Source organism: Uloborus diversus, chromosome 1, assembly GCF_026930045.1.
Source record: "Uloborus diversus isolate 005 chromosome 1, Udiv.v.3.1, whole genome shotgun sequence".
NCBI classification, from domain to species: Eukaryota; Metazoa; Arthropoda; class Arachnida; order Araneae; family Uloboridae; genus Uloborus; species Uloborus diversus.
The window spans coordinates 139,091,953-139,104,651 of NC_072731.1; the positions used below are offsets into that span (position 1 = coordinate 139,091,953).

A 12,699-nucleotide genomic window follows, 5' to 3' on the forward strand; every position below is an offset into this window, starting at 1 on the left:
TTGCAAAAATTTCGAAAAAGCCATTGAGCAATTTTTGATGATGGTAGGAACTCCCCAGAAAAGACATTTTGGATTTTGGAGCCATCATTTTTAGGGGGGCAAGGGCCCTGTCTCCTACTTGATCTGAAAACGGGCAGTTCCTTCATGATTTTACTTAGAAAAAAATGCTGTGAATGGGAAAAATTAAAAATTTTAGTTTGTTGATCATATATGTTTGACTTTCAGGGGAGTCATAATTTTCCACAGCCTCTCCAGTCTCCACGCATCTACAACTACTGAACACAGAATTTGTTGTTTGAAATACTTGTGAGAGTACCTAATCAATATAGTTTGTTTTATTTAAAATATGTCTTCGTTGTTTAGGGTCAATAAAAGCTTGGGGTGGCTGGGGGATAAGCATTAGTGTTGGCTAGAAGGCACCCTTTCATGCTTCAGGGAGGGGGGATTTCCGTCATTGCCCCTCCCCTGTATCCATGTCTGATTACTGGTTCTGTCACAAATTTTGCAACCAAATGTAGCATGTGTGTAAAGAGTTGATATTGATGGATAATGGATCAACACAATGTGCTTTAACATTCCATTTTCTTAATATGCTATGCTGTTGGGAAATCGGCACTTTGATAATTGAACATTTAAAATTCAGCATATTTATTTGATTGATTATAAATTATCTTGCGAGAAATAAAGGAATTTTTCTTGATTAAAAAAACTATATGATGGGGCCTGCGGTCGTCCCTTGCTTTGGCCGCCCTTATGCAGTGCACACACTGCACACCTGCTAGGATCGGCCTTGAATGCCTCAATAACGCCCTGATCCATAGGCTGGATTAATGATGCGTGTTCAGTGGAAAAAAACGCACTTCAACGCTTTCTTCTAGAAAGTTTGTTGCATGCCCTCCAGTATTGTCCATTATCTGGAGGACCTTTTCTTTACCTTTAAATAAATAAACGGTATGAGATGGTATTCAGATCCAGAACAACCTTGTCTCGTCCATATTAGAGATATGCCCAGGCTGATAACATCCTTTCGTAATAATCTTAGGGAACACATTTTTTACATAATATTCTACTGCAGCAAGATCAGCTGAAGCGCTTTCACCATGAACGATAACACTTTTCAAATTGCTTCTATAAGTAAATCTATTGAGTCAACTAGTACTAGCATGAAATGTCTGAATGCCAGAGGGCCCTGCAAGAGGGTTATCAACGTTTTCTTCTTCTTTGACTGGAGCAACGATAGAAAACTTACTTCTGAGCTAATACGGATTTTCATCTCTTGATTTTTGATTGTACGAATTAAAGATTCATTCATACCTCATTTTCACGCTACCTTTGAAGCACTTTTTAATGGTTCAAGCATGTTGAAGACTTTGACCTTCACTTTAATGGTCAAAAACTTTCGCTTCTTCGTTCCATCTTCGAAAACTTTAGATGAAAGAAAACGTTTATGTGCCATTCTATTTCATCAACATTCATATGTAGAATTAAAAAATACGGAGTGAATATTTGATATTTGTATACTCTAAAGCAAAGCGATGTTTAGACTAGTACAGTTTGTGAACTACCTGTTTCAGTGATGCTAAAGGGGTGAAAGTCCATTCACGAAACCAATATTTAGTGTAAACACCGCCCATACTAATGCCCCCCGACTCTTTTCCAAAAATTTTCACACTGCAGGTGAGGAAATAGTGTCAGCAAAAAATAAAAATGAATTTAAAAAAATCATTACTCAGGAAAAACTCGCGTTATAGCCTTTTTGCCCAAGTCAGATCGCATTATAGCGAGATCCGACTGTACATATTTTGACCTATACTGAAATCACTTTGGAATTAACATTTCTACCCTAAAACTAAAATTTAAAAAATATAAATAAAGTCTTACATTCTTCCATCATTAGGGGAAATTTTCCAGAACTGAATGTGTCCACTTCTCATTGCAACAATTAAATAGCAATATTCATAGCTATTGTCATTAATGGATGTAGCTGGAGATCCAAACATACCTGTCCATGCAATATCTAGGCAATAAAAGGGAATTAGTTTCCATATAGTTGAAAAAAAAGGAAAAAACATTCTAGTGAACTTAAAGTTACATTGATTATAATTTACTCATCAGAAATGTTCAAAGGAAATTCAATAAGCAAATTCTAATTGAAATGTTTAAATACTGCTAATCAGCGCTGTCAGAGAGAACTGAATTCTCATAGGGAGTCATGGTTGGCACTTGTTTGTTGGGTCAAAAAGGATCCATTTAGATTACAATAAACTCCCAATTATTGGCAGTCAAATTATCTACGGTCTTTTCTTTTTTTTTTTTTACTCTTATTATAAATTTTTTAAACTTGTGATTGTTTTATCATTCATTTTTTGAACTTCTTGTAAACAATTTTTACATTTGATGTTAGTATATGCAATGTAGCAATGTTTTTAGCTATAATTTAAATGTATGTGTGAGAGTTATTCCTATTTTCCAGCTAGTGTATACAGCAGTATCGTTTTTTACCTATTATTCAGATTATCCAGCTTTCACTTGTGCGCGGTTACCGTGCCACCCTATTCTGTGGATAATCGAGAGTTTACTATACTTAATCAGCTTTAATTTGAAAACCATAAATTAATTTTTTTAGACTTTTTAAAGCGGTTTGAAACAAATGTATATTAAATTGGCATAGTAAGAGCAGTAAGCCCAGTGGCTTCGTGGTAGCATATTGTTTCAGACCCGGGTTCGATTACCGTGATGGGCACTGTCGACTAAGATTTTCATTTCTTTAGTAGGTTAACAAACTGAGTACCAAGCATGCTTAGGAACTAAATACTGAGGGTTCTGCATTTGAATGACCAAGTAAGAGCAGTAAGCCCAGTGGCTTCGTGGTAGCATATTGTTTCAGACCCGGGTTCGATTACCGTGATGGGCACTGTCGACTAAGAATTTCATTTCTTTAGTAGGTTAACAAACTGAGTACCAAGCATGCTTAGGAACTAAATACTGAGGGTTCTGCATTTGAATGACCACCTAACTAGAAAATCTGCCTCTGCACCCCAAAGTCCTCAGTCACGAGGACTGAGATGAGCACAGTAGGCGTTGGGCCAATGAGTTCAATAAAAGCAGAGTTGAGTTAAGTAGTCGTTAAAATTACTGTGCAACTAAACTTTTTATTTCTAGATTTCCAATCCCAGGCACTTTATTTATAGCTTCAAACTTTGGACTGCATCAAGCTTTCAGGGCCATCAAGAGACAAGGTAGGTATGTCAATATTGCTGACAGTGCCCTCCCACTGTGCTGAATTTACTTTCTATACTACAGGGTGTTTCAAAAAGAACTTCCCTATTTTAAAACAACATAACAGCAAAACCATGTGAGATAGAAATGTGAAACAAGCTGTATGTTGCACCAGTGCTCTGGAAATTTTTATACACTAATTTTCTAAAATAGTTAAAAAATTCAAAAAGTGCTGTAGACAGATGTTTTTTTTTTTAATTGATATATGAGAAGAGACTCCTCTACTTTGAAATGACTTAACAGCAAAATCGTATGAGATACAAAGGTGAAACATGATGTTGCACAAGCAGATCTGGAATTTTTTATACACTGGTTTTCAAAAATAGTTTGAAAATTGGGCATCAGAGAGCATTGTAGGCAAATGTTTTTTTAATTGGTATATAAAAGTGTGCAAAACAGGTCAAATCTCATTGCCCACTTTGAACCCATTGGTTTAATATGTCTACCTTTCGTGACTGTAACATATGCAATCGAATGGTCATATTACTGCTGTAAAAGGTGGCCAAATCGAACACATTGCTATGAGATTTGACTCCTGTTCAATAAGCACTTTCATACACTAATTAAAAAACATTTGACTACAGCACTCTGAATTTTTGAAAAAACTAGTGAATAAGAAATTCCAGAACCCTGGTGCAACAAATAATTTGTTTCACCTTTCTATCTCACACGGTTTTGTTGTTATGTCATTTCAAAATAGGGGAGTTCTTTTTGAAACACCCTGTACTTCAATTCAGGGCCGAGCCCACTCTAAAGGTTGGGTCCTAGTTTGGAACTAAGCTGACAAACCTTCTTGTCCGCAAGGAGTTATCATTCCAACTCAAAAGAGTCAAAAGCTAAAATTTAGGAAATTTAAGTGTCCTTAAAAAGAAAAATGAAAAAGGAGCATAAACACTGTAGGAACAGCATTCTGATTCACAAACTGGAAAAATAAATTCAACTATCATTTTAGGGCTACAACGAACCCCTTTATCAATGCATACAGTTATGAGTTTTAACTTAAAAAAATAAAAAATTACACATGAAATAAAAACATCTTCATAAAAGATTATTCAATTACCCATAGCAGCCATTCTATATATTTCAGAAGCAAATTTTTCATAATTTAAAATTTCTGAAAGTGTTTTATTAGCATTTTCTTCTTCTTCCTCATCATCCTCATCATCAGACAGTTCATCTTTCTTTCTACTTCTTGTGCTTCGCCTGGGTAACTTTGATTTTGCATCTTTTTTTCTTTTTTTCCGAGGAGCTTTGGGAGATTTCGCCTCTAAATTCGAACTTTTCCCCTCATACTCAGATTTTAACGTTTCACTCAAATCACAAAGACATTTCCATTCTTTCTCCTTTCCTTCATAAATACATAATCTGTGATCCATTGTTAGGGTTGCCAGCAAACACCTTTAAAAGAAAGTTTGGATTATATCAATTTGGGTTTAAAGTACAATGTCTTTCCAAATAACAGGTTCACCAAAAAAAAAATATATAATAACTGTTGGAAAAAACTTTTCAAATGGGTATAAAGTACTTTATAAACTATAATAGCTTATATAATCAAAGCCCAATATAGGCTGATTTTGCTACCGTTTTTCGGTACCTTCACAAAAATTTTGTTTTGAAATAGGTACTTTCACAAAAATCAAGTAATAAAATCAGGTAGCTTCACAAAAACATCGAAAATTTCACAAAAATTCACATTTTAAAATATAAAATTTGTTCCTATGTTTAAAACAGAATTTACTTATAACATAAAATTCTAAGCAGGTTTATATGAACAATCGCTTAAATAGCAACCTTTTTGTGGTATTTTAGCTAATTTTTAGCTGTTTTTCACCAAAGTGTATTTATGCAATATTATCGCAATCTTTTAACATGTTTTGGGGAACTGTTTTTCTCATAATTTCCAATATTGTACACGGTACATAGCCCATTAAGCTGAAATTACGATGGTATTTTTGGTACTTCTTAGGTTTTTAGCTTCCCCCCCTCCCCAAAAAACAAAACCTGTTAAAGATAATACTAGATGACATTTACACTTTTCAAACTAAAATTTCACTTGTTCTACTTCTCTTTTACAAAAATTAGGATGCCTCTAAAAGTTCACAAAAACAATGCTGATTTAAAAAAAAAAAAAAGTCACAAAAAGAGAATGATGCAATACTTTCACAAAAATAGGTAGCGAGAAAAATATCCTGGATTGGCCCCTGATAATGAAACAAATAATGCATAAATAATAAACAAAGCATAGTAATTTTAAAGAAATAAAATAAGTGCAGGAACAGCTGTTTAATAAGATGGGGCCCCTGAATCAAAATCACAATTTAACAAGAAACTTATCCTCCCTTTTCAGAATTGGTTCATAAATCCTATTCAGCATGTTTCCTGTGAAAAATCCTGGACAGACCCCTGATTAAATCTTTTTTTTTTTTTTTGTTCTAAAGTGCATTGCATGGTTATCAAGAGTTTGTCTAACATGTATTGAAAAGAGCAAAAATGGCAATACCATTTTCTCATCTTCCAAGACCAATTTCTGAACTTTTTGATGTGTCATAACTTTGGAATTTATTATGTCTGCTGCAATTTGTAACACATTATAGTTGTCTTTATCAATTAATGACATACAATCTCCAAAAGCTTAATTTTACAAAACGGCGATAATGATTTTATTAAAGGATGGTTTTAACATGTTTTGACATTGTAATGATTCTGTTCTTCCATATTTCATTTTTGAAAGCATCTGATTTTATAATCCGCTGATTTTATGAGTGGCGGTTACTGTAGTCAGTCTATAACATGCAGACCATTATCAAGAAACCTTTCAAATATGGAATGGTCAGTATTTACAGCAGAGCATTGTCCTGTTGCAACATGAAAATTATCTCTCAGTAACTCATGGTCAGGGTTCGAAAATATCGTGATATTTTGATATATATCGGATATTTTGATATATATCCTATATTTTCAATCAGCACAAACTAAAGTCTTCAAAATAGTAAATGCATCCTCGAATCACTATTTATTTTCTTATATTGTTTTTACAATGTGTAGACTTAAATTTACGGTAGTATTAGCTGTTTTACTCATTTTTCTTCTGTTAGCTACTTCTACACAGTTATATGGTTCAGACATAAAAAATATGCATTAGTCAGTGCAGTCATAAAACACTTTCTTTTTTTCTGACTAATGTTTAATAGTTAATTAGGCACTTGTAATATGAATTAAAATGGTTACATTACTAATACTTTCATGAAAATGAAATAAAAAAGGAATATTATATTACTTTGTTATATTAATGATGTATTAATGCATCATAAAACTATGGTACATAACTTTTTGGTTATTTTGAATAGTAAATGAACAATATTACTATGATTGAGATAATTTTTATATTGAAAATACTGTAGTTGAAAAAATAAATATCGAAAATATCATGATATTTTCAAAATAAATATCGGATATATATCGTAATATATATCGACTGATATATATTGGCGAACCCTGCTCATGGTAGCCTTGAACTTTCAAACAATTGTCTGCAAATGCAATAATCAGTTTTTCCTTAAATTGAACAAATTGCACAGTAATGTTGAAAGCAACTTATAATGAATTATTGGGATTTTGACTGGCCATAAATTTCTCCACAGGCGCTAATGTTAAGCTTTTTGAACTGCTCAAAATTATATTAAATTATTCAAATTAAAATTTGAAACATGAGAATGAGGTGTCTTGGGTGAGATTTTTTGAACATTGAATTGCACCATTCCTACAAAAGCTATTAGGAATGGATAGACAGACTGATACATTAATAAACACACAAGCATATACTACCTTCCAGCTCTTCCGGCTCCCCTAGGCGACCATCTCGCCATACGATAACCTCGATTTGCTTCACATCTATCAGGAGGTGTAGGATTAACTGTGTGATCCAGCATCATATAATGCAAATTTACTGTTATAAAAATTAATAATAAATAATAAATACATAAACATATTGAAAGGAACAAAAATATCAAATCAAAAGTCAACAGATGCACAAAAACAGCTAAATTAATAATAAGCCAAGGAAATAATGAGATAGAGGAAAAATAAAAATGCAAACAGCAAATTAGAATCAACAATACAAATATATTAGAAGATTAAAATTAAATTGATCGATCAGCAGAAATCTAACATCTGAGAATAACTCCATCAATTTAATTTTAGATTTCAATTCACATTTGTACTTCTGTTATTAATTTGCTATGCATACTTTTATTGTTTCTCTATCACATACATAACATAAACATATATCTACATCATATATAGCTATTTAATATCTTCATCATACATAAACATACTGAAATTAAAAAGACTAAACCAATAGGGTTTAACGATTCTTCTTGGTGATGCAAAGAATACTCGGTCCCTTCACGGAATCTTCGGTTTTCACTGAATACCAAGTTTACTATTTGGCCTTGGCCAAATACCAAGTTTACTGTTTGGCCCTGGCCAAATACTGTGCAAAAAAATTTATGGTTACTATTTTTTTTTCATTAAAAGTTTTATAAAATGCTATTTATGCTTATCATGTTTAATGTGTATTAAAATGATATCTTGCTATGCGGATATCAAGGAGCAATTCCTCCACCTGCCGTTGGTACCTTAATAGCCCAATGCACACAAGGATTTCAAAACTTTACCGTATTTTCTGATTGAAGCACAGCGGCACTAGGGAGAAAAAAGTTTATAAATTGCTGATGTAGTAGATACAGCAGGTGCAACGCATATACAACATTTTACAGAAAACCCGTGTCCACAGCATGCTATTTAACTGTGCATCAAAAGCAACCTTTTAAAAAATTATGAGGCAGTATGAATAAAAAATACTCCTTCAGTTTGAAATAAGACCAATTTATGAAAACATACTTTTCCTCTGGAATTGTTACAACACTTTTATAACTGTCCCTGCAACAAATTACATTAACTTGAAGAATGGAATTAATTCATTGTAAAAATGACAATAGCCATATATTTTTGCTTTATGTCGAAATGTTGAGTACCTACAGCAGGAGCATAATCCAAGAACTAAATTTGTTTTTGTTGGGTATGCATAGTCTGGAAAGTTTCTTTTGCATTGAAGAGTTGTTACGAGCGGAAGAAGTTTTGGGATGTATCACTAAATCAACATCAAAATGTTCTGTTTTTTTTACTCTTCAGTTCTAACTTGTCTCAGGAAATTTTCTCGTTGAGGTATGAGCACGAAATACTGGATACTGACATGCATGCGGACATTATTGTTAGGCATAAATGCCTGTTAATAACAACAGTAAATAATCCTATCTCATCACCTCACAACACCAATAGTAAAAGAATGTTTTTCCTTACTTATAATGTATTACCAATCATTCTGCATGACTGGGGTAAAAGATTCTTATCAGCACTCATTCATATTGGTCGAATCGACCGAATGTTTGTTTCACTTTCGTTCACCCTTGGCGGGAACTCCGTTGTGGATGACATCATAGATGCTTCTAGAAGGAATCTGATGGCACCTGTGCTTAACTATAGCAGTGATGTGTCCGTTCACGTGACTTGGATATGCTAATGACCCCGGGGGGGATATTTAAACTGCTCGCGGCTTTAGTTCGCTCTCTCTCTCTTTGATCATCTCTCGTCGTTGTAGACAGTCGCTCGATCGGCATTCGAACTTGCTTGTTCGTCCCGCTCGCCCTTTATTAGAAATGATAAGCTGGAATTAGCTTATTTCCCAATGGGTTTACTTCATCGAAGTTTTCAGTCAATAGTCATGCAGTTTGCATTGCAGTGTTAGTTATCTCATGCAAAAGTAGCATGTGGAGAGATTATGTTGTTAGTATTTATTTTTATCATTTACAGCGTGTTTTAACTATTTACATTATTGTTTAAATAAACTTCATGAAAGTTAGCAATAGTTTGTTAAGTCTTATTTCCGAACTCACTCTGCTAGTATCAAAGAAACATTGGGGAGATATTATTAGATTAGAAATTCTCCCCAACAATTATCACTGGCGCTGACATAGAAAGACGAGAAGAGAGGACAATCTCGTTGGAGAGAATTATAAATCACAAAAATCGACAAGCAGGCAGGGGCGGACTGGGTCCCCCAAGAGGGCGCCAACCTGAACTACCAAAAGGCACGAAAAGAACTGAGGTTCAAGGGCGCAAAGGTTTTAACGATGTAAAAATAAATGAAAGCGTGCAGGTTTGAGGGCATGAAAAAATGAAGGTGCACATTTTTCAAGGGCGCCAAAAATAAAGTAAACGAATTCGCACAGGTTTGAGGAAGTCAAAAAAAAACGAAGGCACACAGATGACGTTCGAGGGCGCATCGGCCTGCGGGCCTTTTCGCCCCTACAAGCAGTCACTGCCTTAACTAACGTGATTGCGCCTCCACGTGTTTCCCTTGATAGGACTAAAAAACCTTATGCGCCTTCTTTTTTTTTTTTTTTTTGCACCCTCGAACCCTTTTTTTTTCATTTTATTTTATTTGTGCCATCAACGCTTTCGTTTTTTCCCCTATTTTTTTCCGCCCTTTCCTCGAACCTGTGCGCCTGTTTCTTTTTGCGCCCTCCTTTTTTTTTTTTTTTTTTGCACTTTGTATTTTTTTTTATATTTATTTACTCATTTTTTGCGCCCTGGAACCTTTTTTTTTAAATTTTATTTCATTTGTGCCCTCGAACGTGTGCACCTTCGTTTTCTTTTCTTTCTGCCCTCCCCTTGAACCTGTGCGCATTTCTTTTTGCTGCCTCAAACCTGTGCTTTTTTTTTTTTTTTATTTAGCCCTTTGATCTTGTGTGCCTTTGTCTTTTTTTTTCTTCTTTTTTGGCATTTCGAGAGTCAAGGTTGGCACCCTTTTAGTGGACCTAGTCCGGCTCTGGTAGAAAGATCCATTGTTGGGACCAAAACGTAAATTTCGAATAAAAAAAGAACTATTCATCGAAATTTTTTCGAAAATATCTGTAAACTTTCCCAGCACTAACCTAGATAAACTGAAAATTTTTACGAAATCGGTCCGGTAGTTTCTGTTTCTTACCCCGTACATATACATTTGGATTTTGTGTTTCATTTATATAAAGAAGTTATTAATGCTAAATTATAGGCACACTTAATTTCATTTGTAATCTTAAGTGTGATCGTAACTTCAATAAATATACTTAATCCGGAAAGAGTTGTGACTGAATATCTGTGATGCGACTTATATGCAACATACGGTGCTTCATGATTTATTATTTTTTTTAAATTTACATTTATTTCATTTCAGTTATTTATACATTTTTTTTTCCAATCTGAACTTTTTTTCGGACATGGGGCTCATAGAAGTGAAGTCGATACTTGGATTTTTCATCGAAAAGTACAATCAAAAACAAATTGTGGAAAAAAAAGAAAAAAAAAGTTTGTTTTGATGATTTTTTAAATATTTTAGGGGGGAGTACCACGCTGAGGTCCCTCCTTGCTCCAAATGCTCATCTTTTTAAACTTTTCTTTTCTCTAGTCCCCCAGAAGAATGTTAACTAATAATATAATGCTCCCTCCCACTCAAATAAAGATATTGGTTTAGAAATAATAGGGAGGGGGAGGAGGAGGTTGATCTCCAGAACTCCAAAACGGGGTGGGTAATAGGGGGAAATAGTGGTTATATTTGCAGGCCCAGATCTAGAAATTTTGGACCCCCTGCAACTAAATCTGCAGGGTCTCTCCTCAGAGGCGAGTACGCAGATCTGGCCTGCATATTTGGAGTCTGGGGTCATTTTAAAAAACGACATTTTATGCAATATTTTACAGAAACGATTGATACAATCGATATTGATAGCGTTGTTAAAGAATTTCCGTTGAGGAAAAGTAGAAAATTAAAATATTAGGTTAAGACGAAAAAATCTTTTCGAGTATAAAAAAATGTATCGATCAGGTACTTTGTAATCATATGTTTTTTCTTCTTTTCAATAAAAGGTTTAAGAAATACTACCAGTATACACAGTTTTAGATCATGTTTTAAATATTTTTATCTAGGAAAAATATTATCTCTCATAATGGAATAATTTAAAATAAATAAAATAAATAAATAAATAAAACTTGAAGTTGATGTAACAAACTTTTTACGGTATCAAAATTTTATAGAAAAATTAAATTGAAAAGTACTTGAATATTTTACTGTGATCAGTTTATGAAATTACAAGTTCGGCCATATTAACGCATGTAATAAGTAATTTATTAGAAATTATTACTTTTAAATCTTACTGAATTGTGATTCTATGATCCCAAAAGAAAAACAGTTAGTTTTTAATTGACGAAAAAAGATCTTATTCGAATGTTGTTCCATAAAACATATTTGTATTTGCATCATTGGAATACATTTTCTGATAGTTATTCACTGGCTTTGTACTAAGGAGTTCTTTAATTAGCATCTATGCATCCATCTTTAGTAAATTGTGAAGGTAGCCTTAAATTAACAAAAAACAGGCATGTGCATTTAACTATAAATTACTAGGTGAAAATTACCGCTATTTACTGCGTTACAAGCAAAGAAACAAAAAAAGGTGAATACGAGGTAAATGTTTTTGAGCTTTTCTGTTATATATTGCCTTTTTTTTAAACACTTATTTTCTTCAAGCTAAAGATATTTACTATTTCTTGCAATAGAGTGTTTTGCTAACATCGTATTGAAGAAAAAAAATCATTACCTGCGTCGTAAAATATGATATGTATTGTTGTTAAAATGAACAACATGTTGTTAAAATAAAATTACACAGATGCTTAATTTAATTCATTAGGTATACATTCCATTAATCGGCATGTAAAATATCCCTTAGGTCGTTTGACTGTGAATACTCTTGACAAAATTAAATTCATTTTGCAGTTTCGCATCGAAGAGAGCTCAGGTGTCTCCATCTGGTGGAAACTGGGCATCAAATTTTCCTGTGACATTCACATCCGCGCCTTAATGGTGGCATATGAATGACTGGATGCCATACCGTTGGTTCGCACTTGTTCCGCAAAAGGCTAAAGCCTCTAACACAGCCCCGTTAGAAGAAAAAAATAATGATACAAAACGGCAATACGCCTTTTTCCGATATTTAAAATTTTTTCGAACAGCTTTCACCCTTTGAGGAATAGCGACTTCACTTGAGAACACCATTTATTTCTTGCTTCTCTTTTTTTTCAGCTAACTGAAATCACTGTGTCAGTTGGTTGAAGAAAGAAAAAATATATATATAAAAAATGGTTGCAACAAAGGAAGCCTCCGTCCCCCAAAGAGTTAATAGTTTGTTCAAGCTTTTAATTGATGATTAGGAATGATAATTAGAAAACGGATAAGATTGGAAATATCATTCTATTTCGTGGTATCAAAAGAATATTATAAATGTAAATAAATAAAAACTAATTCAAGCTTTTTAACTGAAACCTTGT

General features: G+C 33.5%; 1 protein-coding gene across 1 annotated transcript in view; it reads right to left on the minus strand.

Annotated features, from left to right (window-relative positions):
- Nucleotides 1-12,699, minus strand: part of LOC129232413 (general transcription factor 3C polypeptide 4-like) — a 68,998-nt gene that overhangs the window by 48,692 nt on the left and 7,607 nt on the right. Inside the window, exons 3-5 of the mRNA XM_054866561.1 lie at nt 7,105-7,225; nt 4,340-4,677; nt 1,882-2,017 (exon numbers count right to left, since the gene is read on the minus strand). Coding sequence (XP_054722536.1) covers nt 1,882-2,017; nt 4,340-4,677; nt 7,105-7,225 — 595 coding nt within the window. The remainder of the gene's footprint in view (nt 1-1,881; nt 2,018-4,339; nt 4,678-7,104; nt 7,226-12,699) is intronic.